This window comes from Hydractinia symbiolongicarpus, chromosome 8 (assembly GCF_029227915.1).
Source record: "Hydractinia symbiolongicarpus strain clone_291-10 chromosome 8, HSymV2.1, whole genome shotgun sequence".
NCBI classification, from domain to species: domain Eukaryota; kingdom Metazoa; phylum Cnidaria; class Hydrozoa; order Anthoathecata; family Hydractiniidae; genus Hydractinia; species Hydractinia symbiolongicarpus.
In genome coordinates this window covers 9,918,988-9,940,780 of record NC_079882.1, presented here as the reverse complement: position 1 = coordinate 9,940,780, position 21,793 = coordinate 9,918,988, and the positions used below count along the sequence as shown (strand labels likewise).

Sequence of the window (21,793 nt, the reverse complement as noted above, 5' to 3'; positions counted from 1 at the left end):
TCTTTAATACAGTGCAAGTTTTCTTTTTCTTTTACATAACCAAAAAACATAGTTAATATGCCCAAAATTTCAAAAGTATACAGCGAGTATACATAATGTTCGAACTACTTAATGATTTTCTGTATCCAAACGTTTTTAAAAGAAGTTTTTGATACAGAAAATAAACAAATAGTTGCAACAGGTTGTATATTCCCTGTATAATTTATTTAGCTATTATCAATAAACAGTGAATATAAATTTGATAATAGCTGGATTGTTAATTTGATCTTGGAGGGAGTCCCTCCAAGATTTCATAGATTCGTTAAATATTAGTTTGTAACTCCCCGTTAGAAATTGTTTCCTGAAAAAACTGCTTAAAAATGGCCCCAATGTACCTTAATAGCATAAATTTTTAAAATTTTGAAATTTTTTGTCAATTTTGTCATTTACGAAATTAAATTCATGCGAAATTCATATTTTCAAAACCTTGTCTTATGTAGACATCGTGCTAGCTGTAGAAGAGAAAAGTCATCAGTCCGTGCATGGAGGTCTTCTTTATACCTCCATGGTCGGTGACTCCTATCAAGATCCTCACGTCAATGATAGAGACAACATTCCTCTGTTAAATAAGTTTGCGATATAGACTTTTAAAGAAGGACGAAATAAATGCCTTCTAACTATGTGATAAATAGCTGTAAACTTGTGCTAGATTAAAAACATTGCACATGCAAATTGTCTTTATATAAAATCTAGTAATTATTAATAATAATTCTAGTAAATATCTAGAAAATAAATTCTTGCGAGATTTATAAAAAGTATCCATTTGCGAAATTTAATTCTCGTGAAATCTAAAGAATTGGAATTTTTTTACTATTATTCCGAATATTTATACATGTAGCCTCTTCAGTGTTGGATATAATACTGTTATTAATGTGGGCACTGTGTTCTTAATGTATACGAAGTATACACCGGCATTGCCTGACCAATTTCCCTCACATGGGTAAGTTGACTTGTAGTTGTGGTAAAAACACTTGCTAAACATTCCTGCGCTGTGGATCAAACCACACGAATCACAAACGGACTTTTTGATTACGAAGCGAACTCCATAACCACAAGGCCACGCGCTAAATCCCAAAATTAAAGTTTTCCTTAAAATACTTTGTGCAAACTTTATGGCTATTCTAGACTTAAGTTTTCATAGCTAACTACAATCCTGAGCGTAAATTATTGCAAAGGAAGGTGGGATTTCAAAGCTCGCGGCCACAAGTAATTGAGAAAGCCGTTTCTAAGTCAGTAACACGCATTACTAACTTGTAAGCTCTCACGATTTTAACATTGTTCACAACGCACTCAAGACATAAGACAACATCTTGTGTGCTACGAAGCGATTCAATAAATTTAATTCCCTGCAATTTCCGAAAAATGGCGTGTAATAAACGGACAACTCAAATGGTCTAGGTGCAAGAAATTATACAAACTTTAAAACGACATAGACGTCTAGACTACCTGTTTATGTAATTAATTTCTTAAGATGAATTTGCTAATTTTTTTTTTTTATTTTCCAAGAAAGCTTGATCTCTTCTTTCGGGGTCAGAATTTGGAAGCTGGGGACAGTCCGTTGAATATTACCTCTGCGCCGTTTTCTTTCTGCGTCGTGTTGGGTCAGGTAAACAAAGACCATCCTATCACATCTTAACTTCATTCCCCTCATTACTCAGCCTCGTCCCAACCCCACTTGTCTTGTCTGACAATGGGGAAGGAGCTGTCTGCTTTATCAAAAGTATCACATAAACTCCTGGGACCGAGATGGCTTATTACTAATTTCTCCAGGCTTGTTTACTTTTGATAAAGCTTAAAGAGAAGGAATCTGGATAGCTAAAAAGAAGTTTATCCAGATGAAAATACGGATTTATATAAATAATAAATTAGCACCATCTTGAGCAAGAAATTTAACAGTTTAAGTAAAAGACACTAATTGCGAAAATACACAGTTTAAAAATTTTTGTAGAGCCACAGAATAGCAGTTTATTGAAAAAAAAAATAATTACGTACAATATTTAGCTTTTAAAACTATGACTACACTGTAGACATTTTGTATGACTGCGTATTTTTATATTGGTCATGAAAAAATGTTCTGGTGAATCAAAAGAAACAAACATGTTGTTTGAGTGTTAAGAAGGGAAAAAGACAGATATCAAATGTTGTTTTTCTTTTTCACACGAACGAACTCCTCGGAATGAAAATTTTATGTATTTTTCACACAATAATACTTTGCAACTCATTTCTTATGTCTTTTGTTTCAATTCTTTCGTAATCTTTTATTATTCTGTCTTGCTTGATTTTTATTTCTATATAAATATATATATATATATATTCATTGTAATCCATTTTAGTATAAAAGCCATTGAAAACTTTTAGGTGTAATGAAAAATAAGTAGGGGCATATAGTGTAAACAGAAAACATATGTATCTTGTCTTGTGTCAATAATCTTATGTTTGTTCTTCATAAACTTATACACTTAGGATTTTCTTCAACTTCAGTGCATAGGTAGAGCTTATCAAAATGTGGAAGAACGATGCAATTATCATCTGGATCTTTACATTTTTTAAACTGCTTGTTCAAACAGGTGAGTTTTACGTGTCAGCAAACTTTTTTCGTCACTCGTCTGCATGCAGGTGGGCGTTTCTTCTTAAAGAAATATTGTGCTCTTTTCGCTCATGTTTGAGTATATAAAAATGTTTTCTACAATATATGGCGCTGACGTAGCTTTCCGAGCGGGTTTTGATAGAGGACAATTTACGTATTCTGAATAAGGAACCGAAATTTCTTCCAAATCTTTTCCCCCGTAGACCTCTTTTTATAGGTATGACACTACTTTTCTTATGTTTTTTTCACGTACAAAATAATCGTCGTCTCACCGTTGTCAACTTCCTTTTATCCCTTGTGTCTGCAGCGGTTTTATTGTAATTATTATATTTTTTTAATTTATTCATTAAATAAATGTTACGGGTTTCCTTATCATATATTTATATACATTTTTAGTTTAGGCAGAAGAAGCATTTGTATCGAATGGATACAAATAAAATAAAATAAATGAATATTATTTTGAATCCCCTATTAATTTATTGAGACAAACAAAATATTTAACTGATTTAAACATCCAAGCAATTCACTTTTGCTGGTAAACAAATTGGCATGGCATTTTAGCTGAATAAAGCAGCCGCAAAGACTCCCCTCAACCTTCCTCTAACAGTAATTCCAAACCCAATCCCTTCACCCAATTGAAACTCATACAGAGGCTTCATTGTATTTCCATATGACCATAATTTAGGAAATTTCTATTGCATTTTTTTTTACTTCGTGTCCGAACATACCTCTGATATAGTACCTTCTCTTTCTAGCTGGAAGAAAGGGTGTGATCATTGAGGGAGATATTATAGTAACAAAAAATGTTGCCAACATTATTCAGGAGTCACGTGGACAAAATAGCGCAAATAAAAGGAACGCAATCAAAGCAGATATATATCGTTGGAAGGACGGAATTATACCGTACATGATATCTCCTCAAATTGGTTAGTTAGTTTGTTTACAATATTAGTGTCTTAAACCTTTTTTTCGTGAATTAGTAAACTATAAAAAAAACATGATAGAGAAACATTGAAACAAAACAATAACAACAATGATAACAACAACAACAACAACAACAACAAACTAGTCAAGAAAATACACTATTATCTTTTTAGATGGACTAACCCGACAGTTGATATTAAGAGCTTTTGCTGAATATGAAAGAATATCATGTATCAAATTTATCAAAAAAGAATTTTTAGACGGTTACGTTGATTATGTGAAATTTATTGCAGATGATGGGTAAATTTTCTTTCTCTTTTTTTTTTTGTATGCTGTAATATACACATAAATATAATGTTTGCATAAGCAATCGTTCTAGATCTGTTCATTACCTTTGACTAAATATCGAAAAATCCTTATGATGATTTATACGAAACTTACTTTTTCTTATAAACAAAGCACTTATCCATTTGACAAGCCGAACTAAACGATCCTTTGTTTGTTTTTAGTTGCTATTCAGCTATTGGTCGACAAGGTGGTAAACAAGAAATATCATTGGGTGACGGTTGTAACACTTTTGGTCATGTACTGCACGAACTAATGCATTGCATTGGTTTCTTTCACGAGCAAAGTCGATATGATCGCGATTTATATGTGAAAATACTTTGGTGGAATATTGCAGACGGTAGGAATCTAGCTAATTTTTTCTCACATATCAAAGTGCCGCTTCATTGCTTCAGGAAATTTATATGTGGCATATTTCATTTAAGGTGCTTTCAAGAACTTCGCAAGTTACAGTCACGGCAAGGTGGACACACTAAATGCGCCGTACGACAAACATAGCATACTTCACTATGGCAACAAAGCGTTTACTAAAAATGGTGGAAACACTGTGGAATCACTTGATAATCCAAATGAAGAGCTGGGAAAAGAGCAGCTGAGCATAATTGATATTTATCAACTTAATAAATTGTATGGATGTTATAAAGGTAATTTTTCTTTTTCTTTTTTAATCAAACGCACTTGATTTTATTTGCATGGATTACTATTATATATTTATACTTTCTATTTATAGCTACTTGTTTTGATAAGTACAAAAGCTGCGAGAAAAAAGCTAGATCTGGTTGTTATAAAGATATTAAATTTTTTTCTGAGATATGTCCAAAATCTTGTGGATTATGCTGATCAGATCCACAGAAAGCTATCTCAGTTTTGACATTCAAGAATATATTAGCTATTTATTATTTTTATTATATGATTGTATCCAAAATAGATGTTAAAATAAAAATTAGCAAATAAAAATTATCGAGAAGTTATAACTTTTGTTTCCTTGTCTGATAAACTCTAAATAGTAGTTTAAAGCTCTTTTCGACGTGCTGTAAGCGCTTTTACGAATTGTTCTACGTTGCAATAAAAGGATTATTTCCATCATTTTCTGCCACACGTGACTAAACGCTGCTAACTCTGATGTGATTGTTTACCTAGTAATATACAAGCCAAAGCTTGCGCAAATACCATCGTTCTAATCTTTCATGATGTTCAACAGTTGTACAATCAACTCTCTTATTAACCTAGAAGGATAGAATTACCGGACGCTCTAAAAAGTATGCAATACTTTAATACGATATAAGATATACTTCAAAACAACATGGAAAGTAATTCGCTACCTTGCTCAAAAAGAGAGCCTGGGCGCAAATAGGCACGGGGACAGGGAAAAGAACAAAAAAAAGGGGGAGGGGCATGAATCTAATCATGAGATTCTGTTGAAGGTCTATTATATGCGTGGTATGTAGTTGTTAAATTTTGCCTAATGCTGTGGATCACGTTTTCAGAGTGTAGAAGGAGTTAAGAGGAAAGTAAGTATGACCATGGAGGTATTTATACCTCTATGGTATGACTTATTAATACAATAAACGTAATTACTTCATTTAGTTGATGTTTTTTGACGCGAGGTTATGGTAAAATAGAACGCAATAAGCTTAAAAACTCATTTCATCGTGCCATCTTTAATGTTGCAACTTTTTTAATTGTTTAAATTTTTTATTAACGGAAGTGTAAATTGCTCAAAAATGCTGATTCATTAATCTATCTCAAGCTCGTGCTAAGGTTAATTGGAATTAGGTAGTTGTATTAATTACATAAAAAGCGACCTGGTTTCTATGTCTTGTAGTAAAAAAATGCTGTAAAGAAAATATGATGCAAACAAAAACGGAGGCTTTGAAAATGGTAAGAAAGCAACAATAATGACCGACCGACCGACCGACCGACCGACCGACCGACCGACCGACCGACCGACCGACCTACCGACCGACCGACCGACCGACCGACCGACCGACCGACCGACCGACCGACCGACCGACCGACCGACCGACCGACCGACCGACCGACCGACCGACCGACCGACCGACCGACCGACCAACTGATGGATGGATGGATGAATGGAGAAATAAAAGAAAGGACGAATGAACGAATGGACAAATGAGAGAATTGATGAATTGATGAATGAATGAATAGATGAATGAATGGATCAATGAATAAATTCGGGACGATATTTCGGTTATTGGCGGCACAAATTAGTAGCATTTTAATTACGATCACAAAAGCAACTAACAATTTTACTGTTAAAAAAATGTTATATACAAAATGTGGTGAACTAAGTATTTTTGGTTAAAAATAGATAATTAAAAAACGGTTAATAACATGAAAATGCAGTTATAAATAAATACACAACTTTCTATAAATGTTTATAATTCTTACTGCTGTCCTCAACATCTAAGTACTGGCTGACCCAAAAGTTTGCACACAATGGTGAAGTCAAAAACCTATTAGTAGGCAATTATGTAGTGCAAAGGTATTAAAAAAATGTTTTGTTTCACGTTTCACTAGCAACTTGTTAGCGGTATTTTTATTTTGATCCCAAGGAATTTTGTCTTCTTTTTATTGCTCCAAATAAGGGCTCAGGGATTAAGAGATCCTGGAGACGTAGATAGTACTTGGGATAGACGAAGTAAAATTTTTGAAATGTAGATGTCACATCATTATAAACAATGTGAATGGTGAGAATGAGATTTAATCACCCTCGTCCCCAGGGATTTTCGCGTTTTAGGTATGAGATGACGGCGAGCAATCTTTCATATCGAAAAGACAAGAATCCCTGGGGACGAGGGTGGAAGTGTAATGGAATACTTTCAAAAAAGGCGCTAAATCAACCTCGAATTAAGGGTATGTAGTGTTTCTTTTAGTGCAAGGATGATACACGTTTTATCTTCATGTAAAAAGAAGACTATACGGCCCTGGGTTTGAGGTTACTTTACACTTTCTAGTTGGCAATAAAGAAACCTTTTTAAAACTTCCTTAACATGACTTAAAATAACCAATCGTTAATTATTCTTCCCTTTGTGACATCATAAATAGTATAAAATGACCACACTCTCGTCCCCAGAGCTCTTTGAGAGAAACATCTGATCGGACGGGAATGATATTTACTTAAAAATTTACAGATGGTGCTTTTCTGTATTTACAAGTGCTCACAAAAACCCATTAAAAATAAGAGTGCATCTTCTTTTATTCTTTTTGTAACAGAACATCCGTTTTAAAATCTATATATACACGAGTTGAACACACAAAGTGTCATACCAGGGGTTCCATTTCATCGATTCTTGACAATTGCGACATCAACATCTTCTGTGATGACACGCTCTGACAGTCATTCTTTTGGGGATAATGATGTATGTCTTGATCATAGTACACTGGCGGTTTTATTGAAGTATAGTACTCCGCCCCGTCATTTAAGTTAGTCTTTTGTGGAACACTTTCGTCTTCAGTGAGAGATTCTGTTGAAGAAAACTTCAAACTGCAATCATCTTGGTTAAAATGTTGTTTTTTTGCCTCTTTCTCAAAAGCTTCTGTTAAAGGAAACTCAAAGTCTTCGTCTTCTGTTTTCTGTCCCTATAAAAAGACGTTACTGTGAGAATAACATACAGCTGAGATAGGGAAGCAACTAAAGTCTCATTCCGACGTATATCGACGACGGAGTTGTTTAATTCTGTGACATTTGACAAATGAAAAATATAAAACGACATTTTGGAAGCGATGTGTACGGGCGTGTTACGCCTGGTACAAAGTGACATTTTTTAATATTTTTGGCCAAAAAGGGATATTTAATCTCGTTGACAGGTTAGTTCGCGCACATAGTATGCGCCCTACGGGGGGTTCTTGTAAACGTGGAAAAAGAGTTTATTAACAAAGCCGAAGGTATTATTTATTGAATGGTGGATTCCCCTTAAAAGATGAAAAAAGCATTTCGGAAAAAAAAAAATCCTCCTTACCTTTCTACACGTGGCGGAATTACATAACCCATGCTCGGCCATATTTAAGGACTGTATCAAAATTCTCATTTCTTTTTTTCTGTCAGCAACGTAACCAACTTTCAAGTTGAACATCTTTTCGTGTACTGATGAAAAAAATGTTTGTATTCCAAGTAAATGTTGGACAAATCTTTCGAATGAGAGCGGTAATGAGTAACATCTCTGTCTAAGATAGGTTGGCACTAGATCTGGTGTCTTACTGAAGTAGACAGCTATACAGCGTCTGCCATTTTGAAAAACGCAATCCGTTGAAACGAGTTGGTTCATAACGAAGTTGTAGGGACGGTGGCTCGCTAGGTTACTTGCTAAAATAAAGGAAGTTATGATTAAACGCTATTTAGGCAACTGTGTCCAAAATCCCCCCTCCCTCTCTCATCCCCCCCCACCCCCGCAAACCTCCACGACCTGTCAGAGCTCCAAAAAGTCTGGCTGTGGCGTCGTAAAGAGAAATAAACATTTTTTTTCGCTTTTGAGAGAACGTGTCAAATTTCAAATAGAGGTATCCACTGTAGATGCCCACTTTAGACGCGTTTTACTACTGTACCTATTAAAAGAAGGCAGTGTCCTGAATAAAAACGTCATCCTTTCAAGACATTTATCTTTAATATTTGTGTCTTAAACGCGAACTTACTTTCTGATTCTGTACAAAGAGTTATAACATAGTTGGAATCTTTAAAGTCTTTCATTAGTACAAATGGCAAGCCATATTTTGCCACTCTCTCAGTCTGTAAATTATCAACCAACACTTCGATACCAAATGAATTGAGTTGAGCCGCAAGAAATAAAACGATATTTTCCACTTCTCGGCAGCCGTGTGGATAAACAAGCATCACTTTTTCTCCTTTAGTGAGAGAGAAATGAAATAGTTAATAACCATTTTTATTTCAACAGCAATATAGAAAACTTTATCGCAAACCTACCTGGTTCGTTCAAAGGGTAATTTTCTGGAGGTGTCGATAAAGGAGTTCGTAGAATGCGTCCTTTTCGTAAATTAGTTGCGCAAAAATAAATTAAGAAGGCAATCAATGCAACAGAGAAGATCAAAACAGAGAGAATTATAATGACCAACATCCATTTGTGTTGCAGTATACTTGATCTACGTGTGGGACTCGTTGTGGGTTTGGAAGTTGTCGTTGTCGTTATCATATCTAAATGTTAGTGTTTAATTTATAGAAGAAAAACCATTGCATATTTATAATAGAACACCTTCCGAAGTCCGAAGATGAATAACAGGCTTCCAAAGAACCTCTCTTAACCGACCTACTGAAATAATTTAACTATTGAAACTGGCTTAGCAAAAACAAAAAAGGGAAAACTACCTTATTCCAGGAAATTAACGAGACACCAAATTAACGAAAGAACGAAGGAACAAAGGAACAAAGGAAGGAAGGAACGAAAGAACGAAGAAACGAAAATAAACTTTAATAGCTTACTTGGACAGGGCGCTAAATCCACTCTTGCTGAGTGCAAATAAATTTCGGAATTATCTGCGAGCTTTAATTCAATCTTAAATTAAACAGGCAAATATGTAAGATCGACAATCAAATAGGGAAAAAAATATTTAGTGAAACAATTCTTACTCACATAAACTGTTGTATTCACGTCCACATTTTCGAGTGTAATCAATGTCTGAGACTGTTAGAAAAAAAATAATAGAAAATTAATGTATAATATATAAAAATGCAATAATTGACAATGGATATTAAGAAAACGGATATTATGGAAAGGAGTATTAGATAGAGAAGAAAACGTTGGATGGCTCACCTTAGGTAACTCCGTGTTAAGAAAATTATTCGAATAAATTCGAATGAATGTCACATTTTTGATGTTTGTAAAGTTTGGTACAATCCATGAAATATTCACTGATTTATTGAAAGTACAATGAGATACAGTGATATTTTTTACCATTTCTAAATGAAAAGCATATTTTCCATTAACGAAAGCAATGTCAAACTCATTATATATATATCATTTAATCTCGACTATAATTTTTTTTTAGCCAGATAATATTATCTCCACCAGTAAGTGTATTAAGAATCGAAATACATCAATATAAGATATTTTCAGTTCACAGTTTATAACATAGTTGGAACTTTAAAATCTTTCATTAGTACAAAGGCAAGTCATATTATTTTGAACTAACATCACATCACATCACATCACATCACATCGCTAATTCTTACGTTTCTTCACAACGATAGGGTGTGTTACACTAATAAATGCCGCAATCAACAACAAAGAAGTGTATTAAGCTTATAATACTAAAAAAATTGAACATTGTAAATACAATGTCCCGTAGAAATCAATGTTTATGCCATTTGATGGACGATATGACATACTAGCCATAACTCAATAAGTTACGCCATAAGCCTTTAACATTAACACGACTGTGTTCCATCACAACAACTTTGCAGTACTACATTTTCTTGGTCTGTTTTCTGCTTTTGTCGGAATCTCTTTTAAGTCGAGTAATGACCACAATCAATTTTAGCAGTCATTCACATTTTCAAAGTATATTTCTGCTTGCACTTTTTTCTTGTCATTAACAAGTTCGGCGCTGTTCTTTTTGTCTAAACCAATAGTGTTCTCTAACTCCTTTCCATTATCTATATTTTCTTAAAGATTGGGTTTTCTTTTAATTTCCCTTGCATCTTGCTTATCGTGCCTTTCTATGATTCCTTTGTATAGTAATAAAATGATGGAAAAGATGTAAAGGAAAGTCTCGTCTCGTCTTTTCCTTCGTTTTTTTACAAATCTCTCTTTGCCCTTTACAACTCTCTCTCTTTCCTCCCTTTTGTCCATCATATCTTCTCAACCACCCCTTTCCATCAATTTTTTTAGAATGTCTCTTACAATCATATTCTTTCCATCATCCCTTTCCATCATTTCCGCTTTGTTGCTCATTTCCTCATTTTCTATTACACCTTCTTCATAAAATCCGTCAATTTGTCTTTTGCTGTCTTTGGCTTTTCTATGTTCAGACGCAAAAGCGAGTCAATTATTGTTTATTATAGCATCTGCTTACATTTATAAAGAAAAATTAACCCAGAAATTGTTTTTGATATTTGAAATAAGTTCCAGAAAAACATAACTTAGTTGTGTTTTCTTCGTAAAAAAGCTACTGTTTCGCCTTGAAAATTTTTATACCAAAACGCGTTTTGTACTGATGGTCTAGAACTGAACAACAATAATAAAGTGAAGGTGTTCAAAAAGTTGACCAAAAATTTAAAGCTCGCGTATAGGTGAAAGGCATACTAAAACAAGCTTCTGCAGACATATTATTTATTATCTATATTATAATGCCCGTATACGTCCGTCCGTCCGCCTGTCTGTCACGCAAAATGGTAGCTTAGCTGCGACGGGCGAAAACTATAGCCAGCTTTAAATGTCATAAAACATACTTGGGATACATATATTATTTATTATGAGTAACAACAGACATATCATGGTACAAAAACGTACGACCAAACTGAATGACACTGGAAAAAGTCAGGAAAAGTTAAGTCAATTCAATTAACCAAAAAGAAAATCTTTTCAGAAAAGTGTTTTCTAGTAATCTGGCATGCACACAAATAGCTATGCTTTCCTTTTTTTCTCAGTTTGTTTACTGTTAAATGTTGTAAACATTTTCTACGACTTTTATCGTAAAGAATTACATTTCCACTGTTGCGACATTGATTGGTAAGATTGCGACGTTTATTGTTGAGTGCAACATATATCACGGCTGTTTCAGCTAGCGAGATTTCGGAAACTCAGACTGCGCATGTCAAAAAAAAATTTAAAATAAGGACTGGGGCGAGTTGCGCTTAAAAGTAAACAAATTTTAGGGTAGCTAGCACCAGGTTTAATAGGCATTTTAATCACATAAACCAACTTAAGGACTGGAAACTAAGTGGTTTAAATAAAATATAGTCCTATACCAATAAGATTAATTCAAATACAAAGCTATTCGCTTGTTGCCTAGCTAAAACAAAACAAAAACTTTCAACCTCCATTTTGAAGACTGTGGACACCATGCCAACTTAAAGCAAAATATTTTCAGATACGAAGTTATCCCACAGATAATTTTTATAAAAATCATTCCAAGATAGTTACGAGATACGAATAAAAAAAGAACTGTAGGTGTATCAGTACATTACGAATTGATATTGTATCAAACATTAGGTACTTTTTTTTCAAAATTTTTGTTAAAGTTCAAGATGGCTACTGGGGATTTACACCTAGCTCGGTTGAACAAGCTGTGTCGAATATGTGGAAACACTCTGCCTGGACGATCACATATTGTCCAAGAGCACATAAAGAACTTGGACAGTATTTTCAGAGCTGATTTTTATTCTGATCGGGCAGGCATTCACCCAAAAAAATTCTGTCACTCGTGCTTTGCTACAATAAGTAATGTCCTAAAACGTGACTCAGCTACCGCTATTGTGCCTGTTAAATGGTATACACATAAAGACACCGAGTGCAAAACATGCATATTAAGTGCACAAAGAAAGAGAGGTGGCAAACCTATGAAAAGAAGGGGCGGTGGTAACCCAACACACAAAGCTGTGGATTCCGCAGAAAAAACTTGGACACCCCTAGAACTTAATAAAATTTACAGAAAAACCTCTGAACTTTTTGACTATAGTGGAAACGTTCTCTCAGACATAAATATCAGTGAAGGCAACTGGGAACATCTGATTTGTGCTTTGTGTAGCAATATTTTAAAAAGGCCATTAATGATAAACCAATGTAACCACGTGTTTTGTGCCTTGTGTTTAACAAATTGGTTGGAAAATTCAAATAGATGTCCCACCTGCAGCATCCCAACAACACCCGGGGATGTCTCGCCTGGTTTGTGCATTTCCAGGATTTTAAACACACGAGTTGTCAAGGGAACATGTGGTTGTTCATTTAAACTGCTGTCTGCACAATCGCACACATGCTCTCCAGCATTGTCATTTACAACACTAGAGATGATGCAGTTGAGCCCTTCCAAGCCTGTACCGAAAAAGGTAGAAGAATGCATTGCTCATGTGGTTGGAATAAAAATGCAGCAGTCAAACTTGCCGAATAAAACTGTCCAATTGCCCAGTGGAAGTTCACAAGTAAGATTACTTATGTATGGAGTGGACTCAGTAAAAGTGATTTGACATTGACTTTTTTTAACAAGCAACTGATTTTCAAACGGCTGATAAAGCAAAAAATTTTGATCTTAGCAATTTTAAGGCTGAAATCAAAACTGAAAATAAGTTGCTTTTGTATATGTCTATATATGTGCATACCTAGGTTATCATTTTTTTACAATTCCAGTGAAATGTTTCTTATACACATTTTTTATACAAAAAACAAGCCATAATAAGAACAAGACAAATTTTAAAATGTTCAGAGTAAATAATTAAAAATAATAATAAATATAAGTAAGTGGCTAGAGGGGTCACAGAATATAGGAAGTTTTGGGGGTCAATAAAAACCATTCTATATATTAGGAGATTTACTAAAATTTTGATGTGCCCACCCTAAATGCTAAGGCGTCTACATCGTTAAGTGATCTTATATAAAAAATGTGTATAACTACTTTATACAAAAATACAAAACTATGCTATGTTATATTAAAAATAATGTACACATAATTGTCTGTAACAATATGATAATTTTAATAGTAATATTACATTTTACATAAAACAAATTAATAACATATGTTCCATATTTTAGCCATTGACAATAACACCCATTAGAATTCCTCGCAAGTCTTCTGATGAAACATGTGAAAGGAATGTGCGGAAAAGAGCAAATACAGCCAAGGAGTTAATCCATCTGATGTCTGGTGAAGAAACCCAATCTGTCACAAAACAGACCACAGCACTGCTAAAGTCTATGGAAGAAAGTGACAGAAATACTATCATTAAAAATTTGGGTACAGAAGTCATTATTCCAGCCAATCACATCACAGCAATGAAATCAAATTTAAACATGCCATGGAATCAACTACGTGAAATATCACGTTGGTTGAAAACATTCAACATAAAAATTGAATCAGAAAAAAAAGCAAGAAGTGTCGCTGCTGAATGGGTAGGCCAAGGACTGAGAGTTGAGCTGGCTCCTCTCACCAAATTATCAGTTGGAAACAGGGTATCCGTTATACCTAGGCCCTGGGGGTATCTGTATAATGTAGTTGGCCACATTCTGTATCAACTCAAAAAGCTAGAATGTCACAATTTACTTGTAAAACATAGTTTCATTCCTGACAATGAGATCCATGTTAAAATTGGTGGAGACCATGGAGGAAATAGTTTTAAAATGGCATATCAAATAGGCAATGTTCTAAACCCAAACAAGAAGGAAAACACAATAATGTTTAGCATTTTTGAAGGTAACAAACATTAATGCAATATATTACAAATATGAAAAAAAAAAAATTAAAACTGGAATTTCCAAAATTCTATGCATGTGATGTCTAATTGTGATCTAAAGTAGAAATGATCTAAGTGATCTAAAGTAGAAATCAAAACATTTTTTATATTTTTTTTTTAAATTAGGGAAAGACACAAGAACAAACTTAAGAGTCTGCCTTGAACGGTTTCGACCACAAATAAAAATGCTGCAACAAGTCAAATATAAAGAGTCGATATTCCGTGTATTTATGTATGGCGACTACGAATTTCTGTGTGCAATGTATGGTATAACTGGTGCAAATGGTAAATATTAATTACTTAAGATCTGGGGCAAGTTGCTAGTTGATAATCAAAATTAATTAATTTTTACAGAACTTTTTTTGCAACTTCATAAAGTTCCTGTAGTTTAACAATGGGTTTTTACTACGCAGATATGGGAAATGCATAGTTAAAAATGGTTTATTTTTAAAAGTTTCTAATAAAATATGTATACTTTAACATTTGTGTTTAGGGCGTCACAGCTGTTTGTTTTGCAACATTACCTCAAAACTAATGAACATCCCAGTGTTTACTCGCAAGAAATTTAAGAAAAGGTCACTGGCGACACTTGAAGAAAATTTAGCAGATTTCCGTGAAAGTGGTGGGAGCCCTAAAAATGCGAAAGAATTTTATAATGTCATTGACAACATATTTTTTGACATACCTATTGATCAAGTATACATCATATTTTTATGCTTTTCCACTGCAAGTTGATTTAATAATCCCAAAATAAAATCTATATAAACACCTAATTTTAGGTCTGTATTCCTGGTCTTCATATTTCCTTGGGTGTATATCAAAAGATGTTTAAAATGTTTGAGTCTTCTTGCCAAGACTATGATGTAAAAATAGCTCTGCTGTTGGCAACAGAAGACAATGAACTGGATTCAGATTATGGTGACTACATCGAAGTCCTTAAAGAAACAAATGACTTGCAGCAAAAGCTGGAAGATGAAAAAGCCAAATTAGCAAACCAGCAAGATCAGTTAAACTGGCTTGTAATATCTGGTGGCTTACAACGAAATATACTGACGTACGAGAAAAGTATAATAAAAACTGAGAAGAAAATCACAGAATTAGAATTAGAAATCTCAACCTTGGGAAACAACAAAAGAATTTTAGTGGGTATGATCATTTTTATTACCTAAGTAATTTTTTGTGATATTCGCAAATGTTTTTTTGTCTGGAAATTCCAAGAAATTTAATTCCCGAAAAAAAACTTTCCAAAATTATAATTTTCATTCTGATCTTATGATGCAAGCCTTATATTCTCTCCAATCTAAAGCTATGTTTAATAGTTTGTTCATCTTATTTTAGGTGTTGGTCCTTGTGCTTCTTCAATAGATAAAACGCTGCAAAAAATGGGTGTTGAACGTCAGGCCTACCATGGCCAAAGTTTTATCGGCAACCATGTACATAAATTGCTAAAGGTTTGTTAATACTAACAATAATGTAGCAATTTAAAAATAACATATTTAAAGAAAATTAAAAAAACAATCTTGCTCTTATAGAAAGAAAACATCCAAAATTTAACATCCAGCATTAAAGAGATTGTTGCAGCACAAAAGCATGATGACCAGCTTATTCACAGTGTGAATTTAGAAATGGATAAGTACGACATGTTATTTACTTACTTTGCAGAAGTTCATAACATTTACAATTCGGCAAAATATCTGTCATGTGAGGAAATACTGGCTTTAGGTGAGAAACTTGTTCCTTTTTTTAATAATAAATAAGTTTTTTTTAAAATTTCATGTGCCAAAAACAAAACAAAAAGAAAGAATAATATACATATAGTACATAATTCTAGAAATTTCAATTAATAAATTCATGATGCATCTGCGAACTAACTGGCCAAAAGTTAATATTTCACCAAAACTGCATATGCTTGAAGATCATGTCACTGAGTTCATAGCAAAATGGAATGTTGGATTTGGGTTTTATGGCGAACAAGGTAAACAGCCACTTAAATTTGTAACCTGGTAACACCAAAATTTGTGTTTTTTACCAAAATGTGTTATTTTTCAGAAAATGTGTAGCTAGCTAGCTTAAATGTCAAATTATAACATTTTTAAGGTGGAGAAAGCTTGCATCATGAAATCAACAGGATGTCGAGCAGGTACAGCTGCATCAAAAACCCAGTCGAGCGGTTACGAAATACATTAAAGCAACATTTTGTTAATGTAAATCCTGAATCGAGCCAATTAAAACCAAAAATTAAAAAAAGAAAAATTGCACGTGAAGAATAACTTTTAGACTTACAGCTTAGATAGCTAGTTATATCTTTAACTGCATATTAGCATTACTTTGCAAGCTCCTTTAGTCTTTGCATTATTTCAAAGGTGGATCAGCTGGTCTAGAAAGAAAAAGAATTGAACAGTTAATTAGCTTACTACATGCATAGTTCATTTTTATTTGACTTTTTGTCGAGCTTACGTTAGTAGTGTATGAGACGCAGAAACCTTATTTAGAGTTACAGAATTGTTTATATAGAATGTTGTTTAGTGTTGTTATTCTGTGAAATATTAGCTTAGTAAACTACAACAGTTTTAATGCCTACAATAAATCATACAGTAGATTATGTCAAAGAGGGAGTTAAAATTTTCAGGTTTTACACTAACTTTTATTGCCAGAATTCAGCGCTCTAGCATTCTTTCAGAAGTACTGATACAGTTTTTTCGTTTTTCTTACCTTGTAGATGAGCCTTTCAGCTTTCCAAAAATATATAATACACCAGCCACATAACTTCGCAACGTCCACAAAACCAAAAATTAGTTGGAACAAGTTGCCATGTTAATTTTAACAAAAAAAAGTATGCCTTCAAAACTGCCACAGTATTACTCCAACAGCATGCTTGTCGCAAAGGTAAAAGAAAGATTTAGCTTCCAGCGTGTTGAAATGCTTTAAAAAACTAAATTAAATCCACTGAAATAGATTCTATCATGCAAAAGCGATTTCAAAAAGTTAGTTACTTATTTATCATGATTGTTTTTATTTGCGCCCGCCATCTTGCGCCTCAACGTGGCCGTAATTATTGACGCATGCGCAGTCTTAGTTTCCGCTCTGAAACAGCCGTGATATTGGTATACCAGAAGTTCTAGAACTTCACACACATTCTTAGTGTGGTTCTCGTAACAAAGGAAGAAAATCCAGATAATGTAATAACTTACGACATTTTAGGGGAATAACGCCATTTTCTTCAAAATACTTTTCGCAAAGTTCTAAAATCAATAGTATAAAGTTATACGGAAGTTGTCACATTTCGTCCCCTGGACATCTTGTTTCGTCTCCAGGACATCTCTTCTTTACTTAGCGGTCTTGGGAACGAGCTTGAAAGTCATTATGTAAAAGATGAAAAAAAAATAATGTCACAAACCGGTTGCGGACTTGATCGTAAAGGAATGATGAACAGGACTGGAAACGGGTAGAGCCTCAACCTCGAGTTTATAATCAATATCGGCGTAAATATTCGTTACGTGTGAGAGATTGTAGGTGTATATATTCTTCTAAAAATAGCAGCAGCAACAATAACAAGATTATATTCAGGAAAGCATAATTCCACCATTGCAGGTTTATTTTGACATTTTTGAAAACGGGAGGATAACGAAGGTTTTATGTTAAAACAATAAAGAAATCAAACCTATCCTTTTTGTAGGTAAATCAAAACTAAGTTAGTGGAGGTTGGGGAAATTGTACACCTTCAGATCCAGAATTGATTTTACAATGGAAATGGATAATGTGCACATTTCTACGCTATTATCACCAAATTTAACATTGGAACCTAAAAATAATCTACTTTCGTGCGATCAGTTATTAAATTTTAAAACAAAATGGATTTCATATTTGCAATCTTTAATGCAACGATATATGGACACATGTGCATTTGATGTGATTTTAACCAGGAAAGAACTTAGTCCAAGACTAAAAGTTAATGCCGTATTGGAAAAAATTTTATAGGATCCTCCTGCTTAAATTTTAGATATTGTGAAATATATTTAGACAAATTAAGGGCAATTAGAGTATATATTATTATTATTGTTAACATGCGCGTTTCTCTTCTAGAGCTAAGTATACAGTATTACGTCATACAGGCGTAAAATTCGACAGTTATCCTTCCCTTGTGTCCATTTTGAAACGGAAATTTAATCATTTGGCGCCCTGTTATAGCTGCAAGAATCTTATAATATACTTTAGAGTATTGTTAATTAAAATCTAAAAAGTGCATATATCAAAAATCAATATATTACAAGTTTTTGTATTCTTGCTGACGTCAGCAATTCATCACGTGACTTAACATGAAAACAAGGCTTCATTTTCTGTTATGGTCGACGTTATATCTGACGAGTAATTTTTTAAAATAACACAGTACTTTGGAAGCTAGAGCAGTAAAGCATTATAGCCCACCCTTCTCCAGCCTTTGACTGGGACATTCAGATCCCAACAATAATTGGATTAAAGTCTAATACCGAACTATGGTTTCACATAAGGAGTACTCCTGGCTCATGACATACATACCTGATTGTTTAGATCATAGAAGCAATTTCCAAAATCACTAACATGTGATGTTAAGAGTGATGTTACCTTCACGCAAAATCCATACACACGTACCAAGGATGCTAAAAGTCATACACACGTCTTAAAAACTCTAACAGTCATCTTCATGAAATTTAATGAAGGCGGACAATTTCAGTTTTCTAAAACATATATAATTTTATTTATATAATTTTTGCTTACCTCCAAGTAAGTTGCTGTGTTGCCATGTAGCTATAGCATCAATACTTCCATCAGAACGGACTGATTGGCGTATGAAGATTTTTTCAACAGGTGCGACTTTACAATATATATTAAATTCAACTGTTGCGTTACCTATCGTGGCACGTGTACCAATGAGCAAACGATTAAATTCTGAAAAAAAGAAGAAAAAGAAAGCTTCCAATTTTTGTATTACCGAACAAGCGTTTGGGAGGAAAAAAACAAGTACCTGGATGCGCCTTTGCTTGTGCTTTCGAAGGCGTATGGCAATAATCTAAAGAAAAAAAAAAAATTTTAAGCACGTTAATACCTCTTTTTTTATATTCTCATATTCTACTTTTTGTCCTATTACCTTGGTAAGAATACTCTGTTGATTGTTTAATAACTTGAGATGTGTTTCTTGACTTCGCAACGCATTGAAAGCAGCCAATACCGATGTATATCGGCTGTTTTTTCAGACGTAACAAGGACTCTTTATCAGAAATTACCTGACTGCTTAGCTCAGTGTTGTTTTCTAACACAGGCACACAATTGAGTGTATTGTGGTGATCCTTCGCAGATTTCTCATCGCAGTAAACAATACTTTCAGAAAGTGCAGAGCATTTCTGCCATGATATCTCTGCCGGGGAGCTTGTTTTACACCGGATAGTAAAATATTCAGGACTGCCAAAATAGTAGGTAATCTTTTTCGGCGTCGAGGTAGTAAATTTAAAGTTCTAAAAACCAAGTTTACATTTTTAAGATTATGAAATATTGCAGAATGTACTATTGTGGCACGTAGCTAAGTTGTTTGGAAGATTGATTTGTATAGCCATAAGGATGATACAAGAAGCGGAGTGGATGTTGTAAAAAGGTAAATTTAAACGCTAAATTATGCCCTTTGTCTTACGAACGAAACAACAAAACTATAAAAAATACTAAATTTGCCTAAATGAAATAGATCATTAAAACACTCACCGAACAATTCGAATAACAAATTACTAGAACGAAAAAAATATAACCCATAAATAAAACAATGCCAGATGATAAACCCATCTTTATTTTTTATCGAATTGAGAAATTCGTATCAACTTTTTTTTTAATGCTTTCAATGCGGACTTTTTTTAATGAGATTGTTTAGATGATTAGATTGATTTAATTGTGCAATAAGCAACAACAAAGCTATTATGAATCAAATAAATGACCTGGTACGCACAAGCTAACAATAAAAAAAAGGTTTCTACTGCTGACGTCAAAATTCTTAAATATACATAATAAGCTTGCTGTCTGTCTTTTTGTGGCTATTTACATATGTCTTCTTGTGTCGTCTTTTGTCCTCTCTTGTCATGTTGGTCATTAATTACTTATTTCTAGGACATTACATTTTTAAGTAGAAAGTCAACAAGGAACAAATAACTGGCAGTTAAGCCTTAACTGAAATTTTGTATTGCCTATGAAACAATCTGTATGTAGCAGTTATGATCGTTGAAACTCCCGCCTTTAAAAGAAGAAATTTAATGTACGTAATTGTTATTGAAGATGGAAGTTTCGTTCATTCTTTCACTTTCCGGGTTTCCTAACTTCAAAACAAACAATGATCGTGTCATCTAACGAAATGATGAACAACCGATGTATTGATTGTAAAATCTTTCTATCTTTCTATAGTCTATAAGAAGAGTTAAATCTATACAAATGTTTTTATAAGCCTCTTTGAATTTAAAAGCATCAAATTACAATAACACCCACACAGACTCCAACTGCACATGCATTTAGGTAAAAAGGATAAAGTTTAACTGAAATTAAAAGTATCCTTAATCAAAAAACGTTTGCCAAAAAAGGAAACGTTTATACTTAAAAAAGCCTACAATAATTAGTGCCTCGGCGCACGAAGTGTCGATATTTAACAATTGGTGTACGAAGTATCAATACGTAACGTTTGGCGCACGAAGTATCGATACGTAACGTTTAGCGCACAAAGTATCGATACGTAACGCTTAGCGCACAAAGTATCGATACGTAAAGTTTGGCGCACGAAGTATCGATATGTAACATTTGGAAAAAACAAATAATTAAATTATCCACTGCGTTTCCTACTCTAAATTTCCTGATTGCACAATTGTGTGGAACACAAGAATATTACCACAAATCTTGTTAGTTAAGCATTTTATTTTTATTTTCCAAGAAATCAACAAATAGATAAACGCGTAGTTTTACTAAAACAAAGGGATAATTAAAAAAATTGACAAAGACGATAACATATTTTCCAAATCTTATTTTGGAACTTTCCATAGCAACCACCAAATGTGACTCGTTAGCAAGTTGTTTATGATTGCTGTAAAAGTGTTATGACTATTTTTATCATTGTAGCACAAAAGGTTTGGTTATTACTCACTCACTCGCGCAAACTAATAACAGCTTCTCTGCAATAATTACAGGTTGCCCGATTTAAAGGGTGCTAATGATGGTCAAATCCACACCCTGGGTATATTCGATACCCCAAAATGGTCAAGAAAGTTAAAAAATTAACAACTTATTTTTGTGTTTGTAACTACAGTACACGCTTTTCTCTGACACAATCAAAATTTTAGCCAACCTTTTCACCTCCCTATTATTTTAAACAATATGCCTATTGCTTCAAACCTGAAATCACAGTCTTAAAAAGCGTCTTTTTTAAAAAAAAAAAACGTCTATAGTCCTAGCAAACAGAAGAAAAATAATTCAGGTTATCA

General features: G+C 33.7%; 3 protein-coding genes across 3 annotated transcripts; 2 read left to right on the top strand and 1 right to left on the bottom strand.

The window, feature by feature from the left end:
• The first annotated feature begins 877 nt into the window (after positions 1 to 877).
• LOC130654241 (zinc metalloproteinase nas-13-like) lies at positions 878 to 4,862 on the top strand. Its single transcript, XM_057456790.1, has 6 exons — positions 878 to 2,606; positions 3,382 to 3,552; positions 3,724 to 3,850; positions 4,060 to 4,235; positions 4,321 to 4,539; positions 4,626 to 4,862. The coding sequence occupies exons 1-6, from the start codon at positions 2,543 to 2,545 to the stop codon at positions 4,733 to 4,735; spliced, it is 867 nt and encodes a 288-aa protein (XP_057312773.1). The 5' UTR covers positions 878 to 2,542; the 3' UTR covers positions 4,736 to 4,862.
• A 1,287-nt stretch (positions 4,863 to 6,149) lies between these two features.
• Positions 6,150 to 20,533, bottom strand: LOC130654165 (uncharacterized). Its single transcript, XM_057456703.1, has 14 exons — positions 20,043 to 20,533; positions 19,438 to 19,801; positions 19,315 to 19,359; positions 19,068 to 19,238; positions 18,849 to 18,949; positions 17,710 to 17,839; positions 17,504 to 17,554; positions 9,682 to 9,827; positions 9,502 to 9,552; positions 9,351 to 9,423; positions 8,838 to 9,065; positions 8,549 to 8,758; positions 7,879 to 8,222; positions 6,150 to 7,498 (listed from the first exon to the last, which is right to left on the bottom strand). Exons 1-14 carry the CDS (start codon positions 20,118 to 20,120, stop codon positions 7,181 to 7,183), a joined length of 2,310 nt encoding a protein of 769 aa, XP_057312686.1. The 5' UTR covers positions 20,121 to 20,533; the 3' UTR covers positions 6,150 to 7,180.
• Positions 13,720 to 17,296, top strand: LOC130654166 (uncharacterized). Its single transcript, XM_057456704.1, has 8 exons — positions 13,720 to 14,272; positions 14,439 to 14,597; positions 14,806 to 15,008; positions 15,092 to 15,458; positions 15,651 to 15,763; positions 15,845 to 16,034; positions 16,144 to 16,287; positions 16,410 to 17,296. Exons 1-8 carry the CDS (start codon positions 13,720 to 13,722, stop codon positions 16,580 to 16,582), a joined length of 1,902 nt encoding a protein of 633 aa, XP_057312687.1. The 3' UTR covers positions 16,583 to 17,296.
• Positions 20,534 to 21,793: the final 1,260 nt, after the last annotated feature.